General features: G+C 43.0%; 1 protein-coding gene across 6 annotated transcripts in view; it reads right to left on the reverse strand.

Moving 5' to 3' along the window:
- Positions 1 to 26,871, reverse strand: part of LOC138964214 (protein vav-1-like) — a 36,888-nt gene that overhangs the window by 3,475 nt on the left and 6,542 nt on the right. For 4 of the 6 annotated variants that reach the window (XM_070336111.1, XM_070336112.1, XM_070336110.1 and 1 more), the window contains 5 exons: positions 25,185 to 25,344; positions 17,909 to 18,074; positions 17,573 to 17,716; positions 15,745 to 16,076; positions 709 to 785 (listed from right to left, as the gene is read on the reverse strand). In XM_070336111.1, the coding sequence (XP_070192212.1) occupies positions 709 to 785; positions 15,745 to 16,076; positions 17,573 to 17,716; positions 17,909 to 18,074; positions 25,185 to 25,344 (879 nt within the window). Of the gene's footprint in view, positions 1 to 708; positions 786 to 4,557; positions 5,448 to 15,744; positions 16,077 to 17,572; positions 17,717 to 17,908; positions 18,075 to 25,184; positions 25,345 to 26,871 lie in introns of those variants that run through there. The other 2 variants (XM_070336114.1, XM_070336115.1) reach the window with 2 other exon arrangements.

Consider the following 26,871-nt stretch of genomic DNA (forward strand, 5'->3'; position numbering starts at 1 on the left):
CTGTCAATATGCTTGTTCGAAAAGAAAGAGCAAATCGAGCGGACAGTACACAAACATTCTTACCTGATTTCTGTCGGTCGCTCGACTTCCATGCTACACGTTGTTTTATTTTGTTTCAAAGGGAGCAAATCTTTCACAATCAATGCACAAAGTGGTGGGTTTTTTTAAACACAGTCTATTCCGACACTTGGTTACAACTTTGACCAAACAAAATAGAACATTCTACCCTTTGACCTCCGTTTGAAATGTGACTGCTTCCTCATGTACATACATTAGCTTACTTTTGACCGGGAGGCAGACCGATAGAGAGAAACAAGGACAGGGAGGCAGACCGATAGAGAGAAACAAGGACAGGGAGGCAGACCGAGAGAGAGAAACAAAGACAGGTAGGCAGACCGATAGAGAGAAACAAAGACAGGGAGGCAGACCGATAGAGAGAAACAAAGACAGGGAGGCAGACCGATAGAGAGAAACAAAGACAGGGAGGCAGACCGATAGAGAGAAACAAAGACAGGGAGGCAGACCGATAGAGAGAAACAAAGACAGGGAGGCAGACCGATAGAGAGAAACAAAGACAGGGAGGCAGATATGCAGGTACGGCAGGCAGATAGACGGACAGATACAGAGGACAATCAAGGAGTGAAGCAAACACATATGCACATATAAGACGTTTAATAACCTATTCACTGCTACACTTATACTACCAACCTGAATTTGTCCAGTGAGTGTGGATCATCGAAGAAGTGATACAATTCAACTTTCGGGTGTCTGATTACCTCCTTGGCCTGGACAAAAATGTACATGTAGATTGTATTCGATCTCATGCTCGGATTTTGCCATTTGAAACAAATCAACATATATTTTGTAAGATGAAAAATCCTGAAACCAAATGATGAAATAAAATGACACATGGTGATTTTTTTTTCCTTTGGTGTTTGTAGTATGCCCCTTAGTTCCGTTTAGTCACTTTTAAAATAAGTTATCTGTAGGCTTATGTATAGTTATGTCATGTTTACTTTGAAAATGTGCTCACAATTAAAGAAAAGTGGAAAGTGGTTCTATGTTTGCATGCTTCGCGGAGCCCATCGCGATTCATCTCGGTCATCGGGTTTCGGCTATCCACGCCCCACAATCTCGATAATGACTGCTCCCGGCTTTTCGGTGTTGATATTTTACAATCTGGTCGCCAGATTGAATAGATGTTTTGACATCGCTTCACTCGATTTGTTTTATTATTTTTGGAATCCAAAAATATAGAGATATGATGGGTTTGATTGAATGTGCTCAAGAATAAAGAATATTGGTTTCATTCAAATTTGGTTCACGGTTCCCTTGTTTCGTGGAGATAGGTGGACACGTTTCAGTTAACAGGTTTCGGCCAATCCAGGGCCGGACTAGGCTAAGAGGAGGGGGGGTTGCCAGTGGGGGTCAGGGGGCGAAGCCCCCTGAAGCTGATGGGTAGGTCATAATCTGAGATAGCAAAATGGTCGCTCCTTGCATGAAACGGCATAAAATAAACAATAATAAAAAATGTTTTAAAAAAGTGAGGTACATGTTTAGGCTAGGGGGGGGGGGGGGTTGCGCAACCCCCATAACCCCCCCGGTAGTCCGGCCCTGCAACCCAGGACCTACTATTCTCGGTGAAAAAAATAAAGTGTGGTGAGTTTTATTCTTCTAGTCCGACAGGTTGACGAAATGTTTTGACATGGCTACATACGCGACTTGTTATCGACCGGTAGCTGGAAGTGTCCATGGGTGTAGCGTATAAGGCAAGCTTATCGTCAGGTAAAGTCATGTTTCCTTTGTTTCTGTGTCATAAAAATAAGTAGTTTTAAGACACCGTGGGAAATAGGTCTAAGAAGCCCAAGGATGAATAAAGGTTATCACTCTTGTTTTCTTCTTGGGGAAGGAGGGGACTTGAGGTGAGATCTCCTATCTAATAGTAATACCAATACACGTTCTTTTGCGGCTAGGCGTTTGTTGCTGTCTTTGGCTCAACACTACGTCTATTCACATCCCAGACGAAGCCTCAGAAATTGTTTTCACAATGTGTGGTAGGAAAACCCCCATTTTGTCGCATCGGCCCATTTTGACGCTTTTTTCGGCCCTTTTTGTCGCAAACGACAAAATGGGCCACCCTCATGCCCCATTTTATCGCATCGACTCATTTTGTCGTAATACTCTCATACCCCAATTTGCAAACATTCCCATCCTTCTGTCCGTCCGTTAGTCAGACAGTCAGTCAGTCAGTCAGAGAGTCCCCACTTCAGCCATCTGTTAGTCCTTCTGTCCGTCTGCCATCCGGCCATCCGTCCGTCCGTCCATCCATACATCCATCCACAGGGGCGAAGCAGTTAAGCCAGAGGGGGGGGGGTTACAACCTGGGGTCCAGGGGTAGACCCCTTGTGGGGTACATGGGCAAGGCCCCGTTGGGGTGTGTGGGGGGCTTCGCAGAAGCTGAAGAGTTTTAGCTATTTTTATGAACAATTTATGGCTTAGCCTTGCTTTTAAACATGATCAACTGGTGTCAGCAGCCACTCATTATTTCTTTTAAAGTTAGTATTATTTTTATTTTTATTTTTTGACAGCCGGGGGGGGGTTAAAATAGACGGACGATCGGACAGACAGACACACACACACACACAGGCTGACAGACAGGAACCAGGTGTTTTTATGCTGATGCGAGTAAGAAAACGGGACTGGCCTTCCTGAGCTAAACATCAAAATATCTACACTCGCGGCCCATTTTGTCGCAGGTGCGACAATATGGACAATGTGCAATAAAATGGGGCATGAGGGTGGCCCATTTTGTCGTAATGCGTCAAAATGGGCCGATGCGACAAAATGGGGCGTAACAAAGCCCGCCCTTGAACGTAGTCCGATCATTTTTAAGTGCATATTTCTTAGCTAATTCACTGCGCATCAACTACAAATTGGGTTAACACTGCAACCATTTTTGTTTACGCACATTGAAATGCGAGCTGAAGCGAGCTTTTCAATATTTTGAAAGAAAAACCCCGCGTGTAAACAAGTTGAAGATTTTCTTGAACCTCTATTTCAAAGTGAAATCTCTGACGTCAAAAGCGAAATAAAGTGCAAAAAAACACCACACTAGGAAGACTAACAAGGGGACAAGGGAGTAAAAATGTCGTACGAAAAAGTTACTCCCTTTACAAAAAAAAAGCACTCCCCCATTACACGAGAAAATTACTCCCCAAGACAGGTGAGTTCCGAGTAAACATTTCGTACAAAAATGTTACTCCCCTGACGAATAAATTACTTCACCGTAACACGAGCAATTTAACTTCCCATGCCAGGTGTACGAAGTGTGGTAGTCTAGGTGGTGGAAGGAGTGGAGGGAGGGTAGCGCGACATTCGTGTGCGAGAGATCACATATTGGCATTATCTCTTCGCCCTCATCCCATTTTTGCGTACGAGATTTTTACTGGAAGTACAAAAAATGGGGAGTAAAAATTTCGTGGAGGGAGTAATTTGTTCGTGCCTTGGGGAGTTCTTTTCTCGTACGAAAGGTGTACTCAGAGTAAGAATTTCGTACGAAATTTTTACTCCGGAGTAAATATTTCGTGGAGTAAAAATTTCGTGTTACACCACACCGGATTGAGTTTTGATGTTGAAAGGACTGGGTGGCCGAGTGGTAACGCACTTGCGCTCGGAAGCGAGAGGTTGCGTGTTCAGGCCTGGGTCAGGCCGCAATTTTCTCCCCCCTTTCCTAACCTAGGTGGTGGGTTCAAGTGCTAGTCTTTCGGATGAGACGAAAAACCGAGGTCCCTTCGTGTACACTACATTGGGGTGTGCACGTTAAAGATCCCACGATTGACAAAAGGGTCTTTCCTGGCAAAATTGTATAGGCATAGATAAAAATGTCCATCAAATACCCGTGGGACTTGGAATAAAGTAAAAAAAATTCCATCTCACACGGCATTAAGTCTCAGGAAACATGAATACACGCATGCAGGAAAAAAATAAAAAATATGGGTAGCGCCGTATGTATGGCAGCTCGCTTTCCCCAGGGAGAAAGCAGCCCGAATTTCCATGAGGGTAACCTCACTGGACTGTAAATCGTATCCAATCCAATCCAATCCAAAGACCTGTTTTTCAAAATTGTTCTTTGGCGTTCGCATTTATTTCCATACCACCCAAGCGCGTTGTTGCTTTTGTACCAAAATTGATTCCCAATTGCAATATTCATTTGTGTTTAAGTTTGCAAAATGCTGAAATTTTGCAACAATACTGGAAAAAGTTAGTACAGTTTAATCACACTTTTCTGAAAAGTTCCAGTACGTCCAACAAACTCATCAAAACGCCATGATAGTTTACACACTCTTTTGCAATTGTGTTAACAATACTCATATCATGCCTACTTATAGCTAATGCCGAAATGTATTTGTTTTTATTGTTATTCTTTTGGTTTTGTTTTATTCTTTGACTGTATTATTATTTGACTGTATTATTATTAAGCAGGTAGTACGTTCATAATGTCCTCATTGTTTGCTTGTGTTGCCCTTGTAAAAAATAAATAAGTGTTAAAAAAAAATGTAAAAAACAAAATACTCATGCCAAATGTAAAAGCAATACAACGAGCCATTATAGAACTACAGGGTACATAGCCCACAAAAAAAGGAGGCCAAAACAAGCCTTTTACGGCTTCTGACGAGGCTGACACCAGTCTTCTTCAAAATGGCAAAACAACAGGCACAACATGTCACGTTTCAATATCACAATAAGGTGATTATGAACGGTTAGTTACTTCTAACTAACTAACCACACCACGATCCACTCTCGCAGTCATACAAATAAATAGAATCAACAAAAGTATAAGTTTCAGACGCCTGTTTATGTAATATCACGCCACCTCCCTCGAGACTTCACTCCAAAAGATGTTCTTTTTACGTTCAAACCGTAAAAACAAGTGGTCACAGACAAAATGCCAGTTAAAGTACAGAAAATAATAATAACACGCTGATCCCGTGTATAGTTAGGAAAGTCGCTGATCTGCCTTAAAGTGCTAGTTCATGCAGGTGTCACACACCCCAAGTTGTCACCGCTCGAGTATAATCATTAATAATGCAGATGACTCGGTGGTAAGAAGGGTGCAAAAGACATGGTGCACTTAGCTTTTTGCCACTGAGTGGGCGGCCCGTAATTAGTCTATAGTCTCCACAACTGCTCCGTTGAATGTAGTGCCGGCTGGCGTGGCAACGAAGCAGGGAACAGTGGAGACATCAGGCGCCTCACTCAGTCGCTGAAGATCCTCCCCGTAGTCTACCAGAAAAATGTAGAAGACGCGTAGATGGGCAGGACGACGACAGCGACAGCAACCACCAGTACACCAGAACACCAGGTTAGCAGGTTACGTAGACAGTAGTACGTCGGCCGTGGTACCGTAGACAGGTTACGTAGACCGTCGTACCGTAGACAATAGTAGGCTGCAACAAAAAGCATTGGTGCACTAAACATTCCACGCAACCCTTCACACACCACCTTTAAACATATCACCTTGACATATTTCATCGAGCACGTGGGCCTGCACAAACGAACTTTTACAACAACAAATCAGCTATTTTCCTTCCTTCTCTCCATATCTGCAAAAACCATATACAGATTAGTATTTTAGCGTCACAAAGAGCAAATTATGCGCTAACCTGGAAAGAACAACAGAGAGTATTTCATTCCACAAACACAGACTCGTCAACAGCGTTAAATAATGATTTATTACCTCAACAGCCTAATGTAGGTAGCTCTCTTTTAAGCGAATCCGCTCCCTTTTGAATGGCTTCTGTTCGTCAACAGAAATACCGCCATCCCCCTCTTGCGCTGAATACTTTATGCGTTGGAAATCCTCCCCCGCTCAGCGAAGAAACCTGACACCTCGTCCGTCAGCCAGCATGTAAACAGTGAGAAGGTGGTCAGTCTAGTTCACAGAAGCCCTACTGTACCAAGCAGAACGGCACGTTGATATACAGTGAAGTAATTTACGTGTTGAAGTCCTTCAAACTCGTAGGCAATAAAACACCGACGCTTCTCTCTCGCTGCTGAGTTTCGAGTGTGTCGTTACATGTCTCAAACAGACAACCTTGACAATATCACGTGACTCACCCTGTCACGTACCCAGTTCAGTTACCGTCAGTTTTGCCCTGACAGCAGAAATCACCCACGTGAAACCCTTGCAACAAGAAATCCCCGTGTTACGGCTATGCTCGGTCAGCTAAAACCCCAGCCGTTGACAGAATGCACAGGCGCTTTCTGTCGCAATTTGAGAAAAGCACCCCACTGAGTGACACTTTCTCGATCCATGTCACTAAATCGTGACACAACAGCTGAACCAAAAAAACGTGTATGGGTAGAAAATGTTATTGTTAAAGAAATAAATTTCACAGGAGTTATTTCCCTTCCTTGGGAACATTCTAGATACTTGAGCAGTGAGGACCCGCGGTGTGTTTCTGATCTCCCCATCAGACATGCCTGCATACTCAGAGTTACCTCCCTTTTATGTATAACCAAGCAAGAGTTACCTCCCTTCGCTTCTACAAAATTCAGGAACTGTCTGGTCAGTTTTCGTTCTTAATTTCTTCCCGCCATAAGAGCAATAGAGCGTCTCTAATATCACTGGCATGATGTGCTTGCTACATGTGAACGAACTGGTCTTGCACTATATAGGCTGTTATTGAAGGGGAGGTTCATTATCTGAGGAAGGAAACAATTAATTAAGAAACTAAAACCCAGGTGCACATCTGCGGCTCCTAGGGAGTGTGCATGCACAGTATCTTGTGCCTGCCTCTTGCCGTCTCTGAGCTATGGCGACCACAGACACACACACACCCACACACACACACACACACACACACACACACACACACTTACATTGTTTCAGATCTCCCCTCTCTGAGAAACCTCCAGAATCGTATTCCAATGTTAATAAGAAAAATGAAAGTGTGAGCTCATACATTTGGATTTATAGGCAAGGCAAGTTTCTGTTTTGTTGAACGTGTTCTTCGTGATTTTTAGACCCCTTCTCACACCCACTTTATAGCTACGGTCTGATCAAAGCACGCATACGTCATGAGTGAGCGTGTCATACTTTATTGAACAGGGGAGAGAAGTCTGTAAATTCGTGTGATCTCTCACTGAGGCGATCGTTTCGTAAACTGGAACATTCGAGAGACAGACTGTATAATGTACGATGATTGGGAAGGGGGGAGGAGCGGGGTGTTGGGGGGTGGGGGGGGAGGGGGTGATAGCGAGTGGGGAGCAGCCCTTGAGAATGACACGGTATACTTGTTTGATAAGAGTTACCTCCCTTCCATGGGTGACAAAGCATGACTTACCTTTCTTGCGCTATTATAGGCTGTATTCATTTATGGAGAGGGTCATTATCCGAGGAAGGAAACAATGTCTCGAGAAACTAAAACCCAGGTGCACATCTGTGGGTCCAGGGCGGTGTGCATGCACAATATCTTGTGCTTATCTTTTGCCATCTCTGAGGTATGGCGACCACAGACAGACACACACACACACAAACACACACACACACCTACATCCATTTATATATAGTACTAGCAGTCAGGCCCGGCTTCGCCCGGGTGTTTCTGATCTCCCCTCTCTCTCAGAAACCTCCAGAATCTTATTCTAATGAGAATAATAATAGATGAAAGTGTGAGCTCATACATTTGGATTAAAAGGCTGGGAGACAGTGTAAAAGCATTACCATAAACACACTCTTTTTGCTGAAAAATAACTTTACTTATCTACCTTTCTTATGAAAATTCTGGATACTTGAGAAGCAGGTCTAACATCGACTTAATATATATATTACTAGATGATTACCCGCTTCGCCGGGTACCGGCTTCACCGGGAAGAAATAGAGCCGAATACCAGGCTGCGCCTGGGACCCGGCATTGCCACACGGAGGAAGGGAGATAATCGCGGCTAGAGGAATACCCGGCTTCGCCGGGGTGAATCGCGAGACAGAGACAGACAGCGTGGCGGTTCATCAAAATCACCTTTGCAGGCGAAGTCCTGTCAAACGGGATTGAGAATTTTAGAGCTTATTTCTTAGCCCTATATTATATGTTGTGGCTTCTCAAATGCCAGAACATACAGACAGACAAAAGCCGCTAGACCACATCACAAACAGAACTCTACAATACACAGGTTTTTGCCCACACACACACAAACACACACACACACAGAGAAGCCGTATATATATATGTATATCTATATCTATAAATATATAGAGATAGGTGAGAGTGTATTTTTCGCGTGGCTATAAATTGATTCGACCTTTTCACTTTGACAGTAAGAACAACTTACGGGTGCAAGGGAAGCGTTCTGGACAGCGCAGTGACATTCTAAAAATAGTAACTTAGAAACGGGAATATGGATTGAAGCCACACGAAGGAAGGGAGATAAACGCAAAACACTGGAGAAGATAAGGAAGAGTTACTTGTAATGGTGAAATGAACACAAAAACCAAAATCGGTTCAGCGCTGCGCGCTGAGAGCACGTGTTGAAATATCTCATCGATGATATTGTGTCCGGGGTGTAGCTGAATACGGTGTCCAAATTTGAAAAAGATCCACCGAGAACTTTGGCTTTGGTGTGTCGGTATGGGGGCCCGGGTAGCTCAGGTGGAACCAAAATCGGTTCAGCGCTGCGCGCTGAGAGCACGTGTTGAAATATCTCATCGACCAGATTTTGTGCAGGGTGTATCTGAATATGGACACCAAATTTGAAGCAGATCCATCGAGAACTTTGGCCGTGCATGGCGAACAAACACACACACACACACAGACACACACAGACACAAGTCGTATATATAGATAGATAGATGTAAAGACTGATCAGGCGTGCCTGCAGGAGAAGAGATACCTCCCTTCAATGTATAACAAAGTAAGAGTTACTTCCCTTTGCTTCTAGAAATTTCCTAAACTTGATGTTTTCTTATTCATTTCTTCTTCTTATAAGAGCATGTGCGATGATTGGGAAGGGGGGGGTGTTGTGGGTGAGAAGGTGGAGGGGGGTATGATAGCTGGTATACTGGTTTGATAAGAGTTACCTCCCTTCCATGGGTGACAAAGCATGACTTACCTCCCTTGCACTATATAGCCTGTATTCATTAATGGGAAGGGTCATTATTCGAGGAAGGAAACAATGTCTCGAGAAACTAAAACCCAGGTGCACATCTTTGGGTCCAGGGCCGTGTGCATGCAAAATATCTTGTGTTTATCTTTTGCCATCTCTGAGGTATGGCGACCACAGACAGACAGACAGAGAGACACACACACACACGCACGCATGCACGCAAGCACGAACGCACGCACGCACGCATACACACACACCCACACACACACACACACTTACATCCATTTTTATATAAAGTACTAGCAGTTAAGCCCGGCTTCGCCCCGGTGTTTCTGACTTCGACTCTATATAATCTAGTAGAATGATCAGCTATTGTCACGATCGGGTGACAGAGACCAAGAAAGTGTCACTCAGTGGAGTGCCTGTTCTTGGTCGTGTATGATAGAAAGCGCCTGTGCGTGATATTGGGTTACAGCAGAGTTTGCTGACGGTGCTCAACGAGCACGGATGTTTTGTATCGCACGAGTTTTACAGTGGAGGTTTCTGCTGTCATAGCTAGGGCTGACGGTTTTTCGCTGACAGCGCACACGGGATTTTCACGGATTGAGTTTCTCGTGTCTTTTTCTGCTTGGGAGGCAGAATTGTGTATAGCTGGACTGGTTTTGTGACAAGGTCAGTCACGTGTATTTGGCTAGGTGGTCTGTCAGAGACTCAAGGACGGCACACTTGACACCCAGCGGCAGAAGGGGAAGGATCGTATACACAGTTTCTAGAGTATGATGGTTTTTCACCGAGTATTATATTCGGCACTCTAGGGGAACTTCCACGAGTTATTTCTTCTCTCTGCCACGTATTTTGCTGAGGACAAGTCGTCAACTTTCCTTCGTCGGCGATGGCTTTCGCATAAGGATTCGACAAGGGGTTCTGGACGGTTTTGGTCACTGTTGACGAACAGAGGCTGTTCCAGGGAGGAAGCGGACTTTGCTTCCATTGAGAGTACAATCATAGGCTTTTGAGCCTTCGTTCGTTCGTTCGTTCGTTCGTTCGTTCGATCCGATTCGTTCGTTACGTTCCTGTAACATCTGCACGGCTGACTTTGGCGGGACCTGTTGAAGCTACGCTAACCAGGAGACCGGCTAACCAGCGGACCGGCTAACCAGCGAACCGGCTAACCAGCGGGCCGGCTAACCAGCGAACCGACTAACCAGCATACCGGCTAAGCAGCAGCAGCAGAGATAAAGCTAAGTGCACCATGTCGTACGCACCCCGTTGACCACCGTTGTCTTTTCGTATCTATGATTTCATTGGAGTAGTGACAACGTGGGGTGTGGACACCTGCACGAACTAGAGCTTTTCGAACAGAACATTCTCATTTAACTATATTTACACGGGTTCAGCGTGTTCCTATAATTTTCTACATACTACTGGCATTTTGTCAGTGAACACTGGTTTTTACGTGTTGAGAACGTAAAAGGAACATATTTTGAGTGAAGGCTCGAGGGAGGTGGAGAGTTTATACATAAACAGGCGTCTGAAACTTATACTTTTGTTGACTCTATTTAATTGTATGCCTGCGAGAGTGGATCGTGGTGTGGTTAGTTAATTAGTAGTAATTAACCGGTTCATAATCACCTTAAGTGATATATTGAAACGTGACACATGGGGGCCAAGCCGGGATTTACTCAGTTAATTTCCAACTGATAAAGACCCACCAATTAAGGATAACTAAGAGCAGATAATCTCGTCAGTGCTCGACTTATTTTCTGCTTGGTGCTACCCTTTTTTGTATAGTTTTGATCATATACCACACCTTAAGCGATTCACATCTTGCAGGAAATGTAAATTGTAATTTGTGAGTTATTGTATGCGCTAACTGTGATTACTTCCCTTTTCCTTTGTTTGTGAATCTTTGTTGTTGTACGTTCAGAGTTTTCCGTTGCAGAGAGCTGAGCGGGGTTAGCGGATTTGTTATTCGTTTTACTCAGTTTTCTCTACATTGTTTGTTTCGCATTCTGTAACAGGTTACATTTCTACCGTCTTGTTTTACTTGGATTTTTCTCCATATTTTGACTTTGTTGGAATTTTGGGGGGGAAGGGTCCGAGGACTTCTGTCCTAACCAAGGCTGTGGGAGACACTTTGTTTCACCGCAAAAAGCAGCCGATAAAGTAGGCCACGGCTGTGGGAAACACTTTGTTTCACCGCAAAAAGCAGCCATAAAGTAGGCTACGCGATTTGTTCTACACCGTTTGGATTTTTCTTCTGCATTTTCCGGTTGCTGGATTTTTGTATCCACCGCTTTCATCACCGCGTGTTCTAGCTATAGCTGCGTTAGACTTACTTTTGTGATAAAGCTTTGCTAAAACTAACCATGGCTACAGGGGGATCTCCTACGAGGAGAATAACTTTTGAGACTCCTGGTAGCGAGGAACAGACAGAGCGAGACGCACGCGTTAGAGCGCGTAGTTTGCTTAAGCGCAAGGAGTTAGAACGTAAGGAAGACATAGAGCGACAGACGAGAAAAGAAGAGCTTGACAGACAAGAACGACAGGCCGAACGGGACAGACAGGACAAGAAAGAGAAAGACGAACGTGAGAGACAGGAACGACAAGACGAACGTGACAGAAGCAGTTGCTGTCGTGATGGACGAGACAACGGAAGAACAGGGAGGAGGACGTGTACCAGTTTGTCCGCTGGAGGCTAGTGGAGATCACACGGACGTGCACATCTCACCTGATCTTGGGGACGACCAGCAGGCGGACCTGCAAGAGATCCTGAAGGATGCAGCACGGGTCCTTACAGACATACCACTTCAGACGCATCTAGAGGAGTTTACCTTCGACTTGCTGGAGAAACAGCCAGTGAGGACGAAGCAGTATCCCATGCCTCATGCCCAGAAGGAGGTGGTCAGGAAAGAAATCGCCGACATGACGAAGTTGGGCGTCATCGAGCCAGCGAACTCTCCCTACAGTTCACCAATTGTGCTTGTGAAGAAGAAGGATGGACGCGTCAGGTTCTGTGTCGACTACCGGAAGCTGAACAAGATTACGGCGTTTGACGCGGAACCCATGCCTGATGTGGACTACCTCTTCAGTCACTTGGCCAAGGCCAAGTACTTTTCCAAACTGGACCTCACCAAGGGATACTGGCAAATTCCAGTTGCCGAGGAAGATCGCCCAAAGACTGCATTTACCACTCCATTCGGCCAGTTCCAGTGGACAGTCATGCCTTTTGGTCTACAGAATGCAGGTGCCGTCTTCACTCGCATGATGAGGAAACTTTTGGAACCATTGAAGCGCGAGGACATCAGCAGTTTCATCGACGATGTGCTGATCGCGACAGAGACATGGACTGAACATCTCGACGCCCTGCGCGACGTGTTCGGACGGTTGAAGGACGGAAATCTGGGAGCTAAACCGTCCAAGTGCTACTTGGGATTTCGGGAATTGTCTTTCCTGGGTCATGTTGTCGGCGAGGGATTGCTCGTTCCAGAGGACGACAAGATCCAGAAGATTCGGGAGGCGGAGCCACCGCGCACGAAGAAAGAAGTCAGGTCTTTCCTGGGCCTAGCCAGCTTCTACAGACGCTTCATCCCGCACTTTGCCGAAATCGCACTACCACTGACCAACCTTACCAAGAAACTACAACCGACCGTTGTAGTGTGGACTGAGGAATGCAGCTCCGCATTCAACACCCTGAAGAGGCGACTCACCAGTCAGCCTATTCTCCGACTACCAGACCTGAACAAGGACTTCGTGCTGAGGACAGACGCTTCAGGAAAGGGACTTGGGGCAGTGTTGCTTCAGGAGACAGAGGGGTTTTTGCACCCTGTTTGTTTCGCCAGCCGTAAGCTGACCTCGGCCGAGGCAGCGTATGCAACGGTTGAACGCGAGTGTCTCGCCATTGTCTGGGGCATCCAGAAGTTCGAAGCGTACCTGTACGGACGACCTTTCTGTCTGGAGACGGACCATCAACCTCTGCAATATCTTCAGGTTGCAAGGTTGGCAAACGCCAGACTTATGCGCTGGGCGTTGATTCTCCAACCGTACCAATTCACGGTACGCGTCATACCGGGCGCCAACAATGTTGGAGCTGACTTTCTCTCTCGGGCTGGAGAGGAGAACATGACTGTGAGCGAAACCGAGGTTTCGTCTTGAAGAGGGGAGGTGTGTCACGATCGGGTGACAGAGACCAAGAAAGTGTCACTCAGTGGAGTGCCTGTTCTTGGTCGTGTATGATAGAAAGCGCCTGTGCGTGATATTGGGTTACAGCAGAGTTTGCTGACGGTGCTCAACGAGCACGGATGTTTTGTATCGCACGAGTTTTACAGTGGAGGTTTCTGCTGTCATAGCTAGGGCTGACGGTTTTTCGCTGACAGCGCACACGGGATTTTCACGGATTGAGTTTCTCGTGTCTTTTTCTGCTTGGGAGGCAGAATTGTGTATAGCTGGACTGGTTTTGTGACAAGGTCAGTCACGTGTATTTGGCTAGGTGGTCTGTCAGAGACTCAAGGACGGCACACTTGACACCCAGCGGCAGAAGGGGAAGGATCGTATACACAGTTTCTAGAGTATGATGGTTTTTCACCGAGTATTATATTCGGCACTCTAGGGGAACTTCCACGAGTTATTTCTTCTCTCTGCCACGTATTTTGCTGAGGACAAGTCGTCAACTTTCCTTCGTCGGCGATGGCTTTCGCATAAGGATTCGACAAGGGGTTCTGGACGGTTTTGGTCACTGTTGACGAACAGAGGCTGGTCCAGGGAGGAAGCGGACTTTGCTTCCATTGAGAGTACAATCATAGGCTTTTGAGCCTTCGTTCCTTCGTTCGTTCGTTCGTTCGTTCGATCCGATTCGTTCGTTACGTTCCTGTAACATCTGCACGGCTGACTTTGGCGGGACCTGTTGAAGCTACGCTAACCAGGAGACCGGCTAACCAGCGGACCGGCTAACCAGCGAACCGGCTAACCAGCGGGCCGGCTAACCAGCGAACCGACTAACCAGCATACCGGCTAAGCAGCAGCAGCAGAGATAAAGCTAAGTGCACCATGTCGTACGCACCCCGTTGACCACCGTTGTCTTTTCGTATCTATGATTTCATTGGAGTAGTGACAACGTGGGGTGTGGACACCTGCACGAACTAGAGCTTTTCGAACAGAACATTCTCATTTAACTATATTTACACGGGTTCAGCGTGTTCCTATAATTTTCTACATACTACTGGCATTTTGTCAGTGAACACTGGTTTTTACGTGTTGAGAACGTAAAAGGAACATATTTTGAGTGAAGGCTCGAGGGAGGTGGAGAGTTTATACATAAACAGGCGTCTGAAACTTATACTTTTGTTGACTCTATTTAATTGTATGCCTGCGAGAGTGGATCGTGGTGTGGTTAGTTAATTAGTAGTAATTAACCGGTTCATAATCACCTTAAGTGATATATTGAAACGTGACAGCTATGCCTGCTTGATAAGATCAAGTTACCTCCTTTGAATGCATAAAAAGTAAGAGTTATACCTCCCTTAGCTTCTAGAAATGTCCGGAACTGTCCAGTTATTTTTTCTTTCTTCATCTTTTCCCCTTATAGGAGCCATACAGAGTCTCTAATCTGACTGGCATCATGTGCTTGCGACTGGTGAACGGTAGGCGTTGAACTGACCTTGCACTATATAGGCTGTCTTCAATAAAGGGGGGATGGGGTGATGGGGGTGGGGGGGAGTGGGCGGGATGATAGCGGGTGGGGAGCAGCCCTTGAGAATCACACAATATTCTGGTTTAATAAGAGTTACCTCCCTTCCATGGGTGACAAAGCATGACTTACCTCCCTTGCACTATATAGCCTGTATTCATTAATGGGGAGGGTCATTATCCGAGGAAGGAAACAATGTCTCGAGAAACTAAAACCCAGGTGCACATCTGTGGGTCCAGGGCAGTGTGCATGCACAATATCTTGTGCTTATCTTTTGCCATCTCAGTGGTATGGCGACCACAGACAGACACACACACACACACACACACACACACACACACACACACACACACTTGCATCCATTTGTATATATAGTACTAGATGAATACCCGCTTCGCCGGGTACGGCTTCGCCGGGAAGAAGTAGAGCCGAATACCCGGCTTCGCCGGGGACCCGGCTTCGCCGGCGCACCGTACGAAGGAAGGGAGATAAACGCACAAAACACTGGAGAAGATAAGGAAGAGTAATACCCGACTTCGCCGGGACAGTGACCTTCTAAAAATAGTAACGGGAATATGGATTGAGCGTTGTAGACAGTGACCTTCTAAAAATAGTAACGGGAATATGGATTGACGCCACACGAAAGAAGGGAGATAAACGCAAAACACCGGAGAAGATAAGGAAGAGTTACTGGGAATGGATGTACAGAAAAAACATAAAAACCAAAATCGGTTCAGCGCTGCGCGCTGAGAGCACGTGTTGAAAATTCTCATCGACCAGGTTGTGTCCGGGGTCTACCTGAATATGCCCACCAAATTTGAAGCAGATCCATCGAGAACTTTGGCCGTGCATCGCGAACACACACACACACAGACACACAGACACACAGACAGACAGACACAAGTCGTCGTATATATATATAGATAGATTGATAGTAGATAGATAAATCTACGTACACGACTTCCCCTCGTAGTTGACGAGGAGGGCTGGTTGCTTGCATCCAGTGCTAACGAAGGCTGAGTTGTTGGAAATTGCGCAGAGTGTGTCTGGCCACTTGGAAGCTGTGACCCCTGACCACCGCTTTCCCGTAAGGATCTATGGCCGCTGATAGGCTGTGCTGAGGACGTTTGAACGATGGCGGGCTGTGATGTCATTTCACTGCTGATAAGTTGTGTTGAGGAAATTTGATCGATGGTGAGCTGTGATGAGGACATTTTGTGACCAACGGTGGGTCTTGGTGACAACGTGGCAGATTGTACTGGTGGGCTCTGCTGCGCTTGATGTGGAACTGCACATTAAGAATGGATCTGATGTAGACTGCACTCACATCAAAAGATGGATCTAAAGCCCCATTCCTTCTCACATGAGGATAACAGAATGAATCAAGCTTTTCACACTAAAAAAAAACCCTCTGCTCTGATGAAACGCACTATGTATGGTCTTCATGAACATGTATTGCTTTCATTTTTACGAGTTTTCATTCATAACTAGCTGGGTAACAAGAACAATATCATAAGTTACATTTCAAAGAGTTCATTGGTTTTTAACTTTGGGTGAAAAGAGGGTTGTCCAACTCAAAGCCAATCAGGTTGTTGTTTGATCTGTGAAACCGTCGTTATTTGGGATTTGTGTTTCGGGGGACAACATTTTTAAACATTCACTCTCAGAGCATGTTCTGAAACATAAGCGCCTAAAATTGGCAGTGTCTTTCAGTTTTGTAGTATGGGGAAAAATTAGGACGATTCGAAGTAAAATGAAATTCGTCAGTTTTAGAGATTAGAGCCCAAACGTGCCTGTTCAAATACATGTATCTCAGATTTAAAACAAAAATTAAACACGAGTTCCGTGTTTTAATGAGTTATTGGGATAAAAGTTTTGAAAGTAAAACTTTTTAAGACTGAGTACGCATGTGAACTGGAAAAGACGTTTTCCGGAAATAACTCTGTCATGATTTTCAAACGTTGTGGAAGAGTTGACCCCCACTTTAGTGTACAGCGAGCAATAATGTCCGGTTACAATAAAACGTGGCCGACCAGGTAAAACCAGCAATCTCAGGGGCGGATCAGTTGCTTTGTAAGGGGGGGGGGGCACTTTGAATCGAAAGTGAATGTGATGGGCGCGAAGCGCCCGAATTTGCTAGGGGGGTCCGGGGGCATGCCCCTCCGGAAAAAAATGTTTGCCCAAAGAAGCAAAATGGTGCCATCTGGTGCCATTTGAACTTAGAAATGGTCATAGAATCAGCATAGAAAAATCTTCTTTTTTTTCTTCTTCTTTTTTTTTCTTTTTTTTCGGGGGGGGGGCACGTGCCCCCTGTGCCCCCCCCCCTCGTCCGCCCCTGAATCTCAGTGAATAACTGACTCCGATGTGTATGCTATGCAGTTATAAAAAGGTATGCCCCTCAAGTAGAATGTAATGCCCGCTTCAAGACAACAATCTTCATATCCCCGAAAGAATTTTGTGCTGACACTTATTATTAAACTCTTGCAACACCACAGGTATATCAACGTTACACATCTTCGTATTTTGGGACCTCTGTACTCACTCAGTATGTCCCAAATAGGTCATCATAGCAACCTCAGAGGACGTAAAACCCCAATAGTCAATCACTCAGTACTCTCAAATCTTTCAAAACTCCCCTTTCGCGCCAGAATACAATTCGCATTGACAACTTTAAATGTTCTTCTCCCCAAGGGCTCTGTTTCACTTAAACGAAGAATGTCAAAGCAGTAATCTGTTGAATCAACGTCGACTTCGGAACGATATAAACAGAGGGAAAGTGCTCACAGTTCAAAGAGGCATTGTCGTGGCGAGTATGTGGCCATGATTGGTTTCTCTGGACGTTTACTGTCGTGATAAATGGACCCTTCTTCACTGTGGTTTGTGCGCTGCTTGCCCGACTATTTCTGTAGATTTCTTTGTTGACTTTGTCTGTAACAAAACAAGTGTGCAGTAACTGAGCTTGACATCTTATCAAAATTGACTTTTAAAGTAGATACCAGCAAATTAAATTACGATATTTTTAGGCAGTGTTATTGGTTTTTAACACAAACAGTCTCACAGCAAAGGGCAATGCAAAATTGCGGTTTTTTAACAACTTGCAAACAATGTTAATTAATGTACCTCTTTCCATCGCGAAACGTGCTTTGAAGTCTTGTAGTTTGAGTTCGGGGTTGTCGAGAGTTTCCAGTATACGGTCAAACCAGTTGTGCTTTCTCTTCAGGTAGTCAAGCAGGCAGCGAGCAGCTACAGAGTTGCCCCTTGTTTCACTCTTTGAGTGCACTTGCTCCTACACACACACACACACACACACACACACACACACACTCACACACACACACACAAACGCTCACACACACACACAAACGCACGCACACACACACACACACACACACACACACACACAAACACACACTGACACACAAACACACACACACACAAACACACACACACACAATGTGAGGATTCGTTCAGAACTGGCCGCTTGAATAACGTAAACAAAAGTGACTAAGACACACGCGCACAGACAATCCGACGGAATAATAGATATAAATATATGAGATAATCAGGAGCCACCTTTTCATAATTATTAGCAATGGACGACACTCGCATCGAAAATATGAAGCTCTGTATTTCAGTGAGAAAGCCGCAAAACATTCTCCGTACCGAGAGAGAGAGAGAGAGAGAGAGAGAGAGAGAGAGAGAGAGAGAGAGAGAGAGAGAGAGAGAGAGAGAGAGAGAGAGAGAGAGAGAGAGAGAGAGAGAGAGAACTGAATTGAATTGAATTGAATTTAAATTTATTTTACGAGGGTGACAGAGAGAGAGACAGACAGAGAAAGAGAAAGAGAGAGAGAGAGAGAGAGAGAGAACTGAATTGAATTGAATTGAATTGAAATTTATTTTACGAGGGTGACAGAGAGAGAGAGAGAGAGAGAGAGAGAGAGAGAGAGAGAGAGAGAGAGAGAGAGAGAGAGAGACAATGACAATGACAATGACAATGACAATGACAATTCTTTATTTTACGAGGGTAACAGAATAAGCATAGGTATACTTTTTTGCATCTGGCCCTCGCCAGGGACTAAATGTACTATAAAAACTACTACTACATAAATACATAATTAGTGAAATAGTATAAGTTTATGTACATACTAGAGGAATACCCGGCTTCGCCGGGGTGAATCGCTCAAATGCCAGAACATACAGACAGACAAAAGCCGCTAGACCCCATCACAAACAGAACTCTACAATCAACAGGTTTTTTCCCCCACACACACACACAAACACACACACAGAGAAGCCGTATATATATATGCATATCTGTATCTATAAATATATAGAGATAGGTGAGAGTGTATTTTTCGCGTGGCTATAAATTGATTCGACCTTTTCACTTTGACAGTAAGAACAACTTACGGGTGCAAGGGAAGCGTTCTGGACAGCGCAGTGACATTCTAAAAATAGTCACTCTCAGAAACAGGAATTTGGGGTGAACGGCGCAACAGAGACAGACAGCGTGGCGGTTCACCACAATCACCTTTGAAAGGCGAAGTCCTGTCAAACGGGATTGAGAATTTTAGAGCTTATTTCTTAGCCCTATATTATCTACTGTGGCTTCTCACATGCCAGAACATACAGACAGACAAAAGCCGCTAGACCCCATCACAAACAGAACTCTATAATACATAGGTTTTTGCCTACACACACACACAAACACACACACACACAGAGAAGCCGTATATATATATGCATATCTGTATCTATAAATATATAGAGATAGGTGAGAGTGTATTTTTCGCGTGGCTATAAATTGATTCGACCTTTTCACTTTGACAGTAAGAACAACTTACGGGTGCAAGGGAAGCGTTCTGGACAGCGCAGTGACATTCTAAAAATAAATAGTAACTTACAACTGAACGGGAAAGCCACACGAAGGAAGGGAGATAAACGCCAAACACTGGAGAAGATAAGGAAGAGTTACTTATAATGGTGAAATGAACACAAAAACGAACATGAGTTTAGCGCTGCGCGCTGAGAGCACGTGTTGAAATATCTCATCGATGATATTGTGTCCGGGGTGTAGCTGAATACGGTGTCCAAATTTGAAAAAGAACCACCGAGAACTTTGGCGTTGTGATGTGGTGTAGCGGCTATGGTGTGTCGGTATGGGGGCCCGGGTAAGCTGAGGTGGAACCAAAATAGCTGAGGTGGAACCAAAATCGGTTCCGCGCAGCGCGCTGAGAGCACGTGTTGAAATATCTCATCGACCAGGTTGTGTCCAGGGTGTACCTGAATATGATCACCAAATTTGAAACAGATCCATCGAGAACCTTGGCCGCGCATCGCGCACAGACACACAGACACACAGACACACAGACACACACACACACAGACACTAGTCGTATATATATATAGAAGCGCATTATATAGAAACATTGTTGTTTATAAATGTTTATGACTAGGTGCAAAGCAAAAATTTGCAAATAAAATTAAAGTCAGAATACTATGCAATAGTACATCAACTCTGCAAGACGCTGGATATTGTGCAGAACATCATAATTTCGTGAACAAAAACGATAAATCAAAAGTGAGTGACTGTGTCCGAAAGGACATAACATAACAAGAATATACTACTTTCATAAAATGGGATATATAGGCTATTTGTTTCTGAAAGAATCTGTGCTGGTAGCTTCCCGTAGGGCAATCGGAAGAGCGTTCCAAAGACGGCCACCTGAATAAACTAGACTAGACTTAAATAAGTCTATCCTAGGAAGAGGATAGTTAAAATTTCATAAGGTGTTGTGAATTCTTCAGAGAACTTTGAACAAATGGTTTGGGGTAAAGTTTCGGATATAATTTTATGCATAAGGATTCCTTTGTTAAAAAGTAGCCTTGATTTGAGAGGTAGGATCCCTAATTTTATGTAGTAATTCTGTGAGAGTAGTGTGCTTTAGTAATACTACTTTTAGCGCTCTTTTATGTAATCTGCTAAGTGGTTTTAATGAATTTTCACTTGCTGAGTCCCATAGAGAGGATGCGTAATCAAAAACACATTGAATATGAGCAATGAAGAATAACTTCCTGGTGTGGCAGTTCAGGAAGTGTTTAATTCTATAGATAAGAGATATACTTTCTTTGACACCACTTTACTAAGTTGCTCTATGTGGGTTGACCAAGACAAGTTGTTATCAAAAAATAAAAAGAGAGAGAGAGAGAGAGAGAGACACAGAGAGAGAGAGAGAGAGAGAGAGAGAGACACAGAGAGAGAGAGAGAGAGAGAGAGAGAGAATTGAATTGCATTGAACTTTATTTTACCAGGATTAAGATTTAAGGCTATGCCTTTTCTTACAATCTGTCCTTGGGACGCACAGACACACAATGATAAAATAAAAATTTAAGAGAGAGAGAGAGAGACAGAGGGAGAGAGAGAGAGAGAGAGAGAGAGAGAGTGAGAGACAGAGACAGAGAGAAACAGAGACACAGAGAGAGACACAGAGACAGAGACATATATAGAGAGAGACAGGGATCTCGAGAGAGAGAGAGAGAGAGAGAGAGAGAGAGAGAGACGCAGACGCAGATAGTTTATTCAATAGGCCATAGCCCCTTATGAAGGGGTGTGAACAAACGGTTCACATTGCATATAAATTAAACTCAACAGGTGCACACAAAAAAGGTACAAAATAATAATCGCACAACACATACATTACACGGCATTTAACTAGGAGGTTACAACATCTCTTAATTTAAAGGCTTTATACAAATACAGGGATATATTTCTGAGAACAGTTTCTTGAGGTGATGCTAAAAACAAGCTGACTCGGAAAATGCTTGGGTTCTTATAATATTTAAATGAAATCAAATTTTCTCTTAATTTGTTATAGTATGGACAACACAAAACAAAATGGACTTCATCTTCTTGGTTTTGTTTACAAAGAGGACACATCAAATCATCGGCATTATGTTTTCTATATCGGTAAGCATGCACTGCAATTTCTGAAATGCCGAATCGAAACCTGGTCATAATAAACTTTAAATGCCTATCCATATTCGACAAAAGATAGGGTTTAATGTCATGTACAGTACAAAATGTCCGATAAACAGCAAATCTATCACTATTTTGCATATGATAATCCCACTCTTGCCATCTGCAATCGACCAACCTTTCCCTAAAAACACGCAAAAAATATTTTTCATTAACAACGCCCTGATTCCACCACACAAAACCAAAACCGTACTCATACAATTTACAACGGACACCTGAGGCCCAGTTCGTTTTACCACTTTCATCCATTTTATACAACATTTCATAGGATTTACGAGGAAGTCTGTGCGCCTCCATCTTTAACAATTTCAACCAGTAGCTAATGCATCTTAAAATAGAATTCAAATATATCGGATATCTGTTTGTCTCGCCATATACAAGATCATTAGGTGTTCGCATTCGAACTCCTAAGAACTTCTTCAGTGCAAATAAATGGACTTTTTCACACTGCAGAGCAGCCTTATCCAGTCCCCATATCTCAGCACCATACTGTACTATTGGTTGTACTTGGGAATCAAACAACTTCAAAAAAACATTCAAACTATTATTATTAAGCACAGATAATCTTTGTATAATACACATCAGAGCATTTTTGGCCCGGCTTGAGAGATCGCAACAGGCAGCAGTAAAACTAAGTCGAGTTGAAAACAATATTCCTAAATACTTATACACGTTTACAACAGGTAATATATCACCCCCATATGTCCATCTTTCCCTTGCACTCAAATATCCACCCTTCCTAAACACAATAATGTTACTTTTACTCATGTTTACCTTTAAATGAAGAGAAGACACTGTCCTGCGTAAATTATTTAACTGAGTCTGTAGACCCACAACTGTCTCTGATAACAACAATAAATCATCAGCAAGCAAAAGAATAAACAATTCCAAATAATCATCAGTAAATGTGGCACCATGTCTTCCATTCTCAATTATCTCAAGTGCTAACTCATTAATAAAGAGAGAAAATAAAACTGGGCTACATACATCGCCCTGTTTAACACCAAATGTACAATTAATATAATCCGTAAACTTTGCTCCACATCTCACTTTTATTTTTACATTATCATACATACTCTTCACACACCTAAAGAGTTTCCCTTTTATTCCGTTTTTTAACAGAATTGGCCAGAGCAAAGCTCTATTGATGGAATCAAACGCTTTCTCAAAATCTATAAAGGCAACATACAGCTTACGATTCAAAGAAAATTGTTTCTGTACAAAGGCCAAAAGTGTAAACATATGATCAATAGTGGAATAATTCTTCTTAAAACCAGCTTGATATTCCCCCGTACTGTTATTACATTCAATCCATTCTTGCAACCTGTTATTAATCACAGTACTATAGACCTTGCTACTAACATTACACAGCGAAATTCCACGATAATTATTTGGATCATTCACATCGCCTTTCTTAAACAAAGGGATAACAATGGACTCTGTCCAGCTTTCTGGAAATACACCCTTGGAAAACAAAAAATTAAACAAGTGTACCAAAAAGTCAATCCCTGGAGAAAAAACATTTTTCAACAGTTCTCCTATTATTCCATCAGGCCCAGCAGACTTTTGAGGTTTTAACTTTCTCATTGCAATCAAAACTTCTTCTTTTGAAATAGGACGATTCAAAATACCTTCATCGTCTTCATATTCTATTTCTTCAGCCTCAATTACATCTTTTTCCAATAATACTTTGAAATGCTGAAACCAGGTATCAACTGGTATGTTGTTCTTTATTTGTTTTCGTTTTGAGGATAATTTATGCATTATATTCCAAAATTCTTGTTGATCGTTTACAGATTCAATAAGTTTTTGTAATGTCAAATCATTATACAATCTTTTCTTTCTTTCTAACATGTTTTTATATTCCCGTCTGGCTAAACAATAAACATTGCGAGCGTGAATGTCTTCAGGCTGATTACATCTGCTTAACAACCTCCACACATTTTTTCGGGTTATTCTACACTCTTGATCGAACCAATCATCCGATTTATTATTTGACTTCAAATAAATTCTTTTCTTCATGCAGTCAGCACTTTCTTTAACACAAGTGTTAAATAATTCCAAAGCTCCATTCATATCAGATTCAATCATATTTTGGGCAGACTCTAACCTTGCACACATATCATCTGCACACATCAAATTCACATACGTTCCTGCCTTCTTGCTGTCCCACACATACTTTTCAATAAAGCAGTCTGCATTCTCACGCATATCATGATAAACATTATCACATGGGAACGTAACATGCAATTCAACTGGCATATGATCTGACTCAATCCGGCCAGCCACCAACAGTTCGCTCGAAGACAGAGTAATTGCAAATAAATCATTAGACAGCAAAAAATAATCATTAACACTACTCCCCCTCTCTGACATGTAGGTAAAACAGCCCTGCAAATCCCCATTACACACACCATTAAGAATACACAGTCCAAGTGCAGTGCACATATTTAACAAATATTTACCATAACTATTCAATATCTGATCTTGTGATTTTCGATTCCCGCAAACTGACTGACTTTTGTGCAATAAATCAAAAACATCATGATCTTGTAATACAGGCTGGGACATATTGGCTGTTCTGCTATTCAGGTCACCCGACAACACGACATAAACATCACCTTCTGTCAACAAACATTCAGTCAAACATTCTTCTAATAGAGAAACACCATTATCCAGATCAAAAAACGAGTAATACGGCGAGCCCTCGGGCGGAACATAAGCACACACATACAAAATATCCTTAGAAATTCCAAAGAGGATTTTATCAAGGATAAAAACAATGAAGTTAGAACATTCAACATCAAGTTTACGCACAAAGGGAGCAAACTCATTTCTTATTAGGCACAATACACCGCCTGACCGTCGGCCCTGCTTGGTAAACTTCACTGCGGGTTTAACAAAAAGTGAATAACCATCAAAAACAGTTGACGTAAATTCATCCATAAACGTTTCTACAAGGCAAACAAAATCGAAACTCCCTACATAATTTACGAATTCTGTGTCAGTTAATTTGGAGTACAAGCCGTTAACATTCCACTGTAAAAGAGAGACAGACACAGAGAGAGAGAGAGAGAGAGACAGAGAGAGAGAGAGAGAGAGAGAGAGAGAGAGAGAGAGAGAGAGAGAGAGATGGGGAAGCGAGAGAAGAACACCAATGTACTGTTCTCGACTAGATTGTTCCGTTAGTCCGTGAAGTTTTTGGTATCAAGTACATAACTTCTTTATTCTTTGCATGTATGCGTTTCGATGTGCAAAGATATATGCGTCTTTATCGCAACATTAAGACAAATTCCTGTGACACATTTGACAGTAAAGTATTCCGTATTTCGTACTTTTTCCTTAGCTCGCCATACTTACCATTTCTTGGTTTGTAAGAACTGCACTAATGGCGGGGGAGTCCATGAACTCTGCGGCCGGTATGTGCCTGATAAACATGGGCAAAATGGCGCGATGGAGCCTGCTGGTGTAATCCAAATCATCACTCGGCAATGGTGAACTTGGAGCTCCTGAATGTTGCCTGTTTGACCCGTGAATAAAAATGGGAAACGAAAGCACAAATGTTACTATCATTCCACGTCAATCATTTTCTGCATAACATGATTAACAACTGATCCATCTAGGCTTGTTATTGCATAAGAGCTTTTTCCTCGGTAGAGATACCATGTACCAAGATTGTGAATGTAATGTTGAATTAATGTCATAACTGACAATCTGTGACAGTAATTTAGCACAAAATATTCCCAATCTGCATAGGCAGCAAATCTGTTTGTCGTATGTGTCCAAACGAAAAAGTTGCATTTATCCCTTGTAACGAGGCTTGACGGAAGTATTGTGATTTTCAAGATTGTAAATTTTAAGATCAAATTGAACCGAGGTCTGACACAGTCTATACAGTTATTCCAGGTTTCAGCTTTATTTTTGTTTTGTTTTGTTTTTGTTTGTTTTTGTTTTAAGATTCTTCTTTTTGTCAGCAGATGGTTAACTTAATTCATTCACAATATTACCCAATATTGACTGACTGTGTGATGATATCTTCTGCTATGGTCTGTTGAGACAGTGATATCAAAATCGAGACCGGAGGTCGAGGTTTTGATATCCTTGTCGAAACAGACCAATAGCAGAAGATATCATCACACAGTCCGTCAATGTTAAATATATTGCTATTTCTCTGGACATTTTGTATTCACTGCAAAGAAGTTGTATGGGAGACAACCTATTATGCCGAGTGGTTCATTTTGTTGTCAGGTAGTTACCTCCCTTGCATCATAAACGCCTTTGGGGTAAAAATCGATTCAGGTTTAGACACACAAAAACACTGGACTTAATTATAAAAGCAAACAGCGTTTCATGACGTTTTGACTTCAATCTAATCAGGTTTATGTTCACAACAAAGAAATTTAGGTGTCTTTGTTTTTGAAGTGAAGCAATAAAGAGGTCGTCGTCGATATGAAAAGTGATATATATCGACGGAAATGTCGTCGATATCACCTTTGCAATTAGCTCAGTTTTGCCAATTGACCAACGAAAATCTACGTTATATATGAAATAGCAAGATTAACAGCTATCGTGTTTTCAGTGTGGCGATAAGGTCGGATATTTTGACGAGAACAAGAGTATAATACGCCGAGTGTATATTGCTACTTTTACATAGATATGGTGTTATTAACTTGCATAATGTAAGTTTTTGCTTTGATGCGGTAAGTTTCTGACGAGAGCAGACGAATTTTCTCTGCGCATGTTTATTGCGCATAACACTACTGCCGCCCTCTGGTGACCGGACAACACAGCGGCACTGATTCATGTTCAACACGTCAACTTTGATGTTTTTCGCTTGTAAATAAAAATTTTTAAAAAAACTAACTACGCGGAAGAGCGAGAAAGTTCGTTATTTGTTTCTTTTTTTTTCCCAAGCGAGGTAAAGACGCACGCGCTCGTCTCAGAGACTTGACAAAGCGGTAACGTCGTCTGCTGGATGCTGTTTTCACGACAAACCTCTCTGTCAGTTTGAACCTGTGACTGAGTCCGATGTGAAGAAAGTGATTTT

This window comes from Littorina saxatilis, linkage group LG4 (genome assembly GCF_037325665.1).
Source record: "Littorina saxatilis isolate snail1 linkage group LG4, US_GU_Lsax_2.0, whole genome shotgun sequence".
NCBI classification, from domain to species: Eukaryota; Metazoa; Mollusca; class Gastropoda; order Littorinimorpha; family Littorinidae; genus Littorina; species Littorina saxatilis.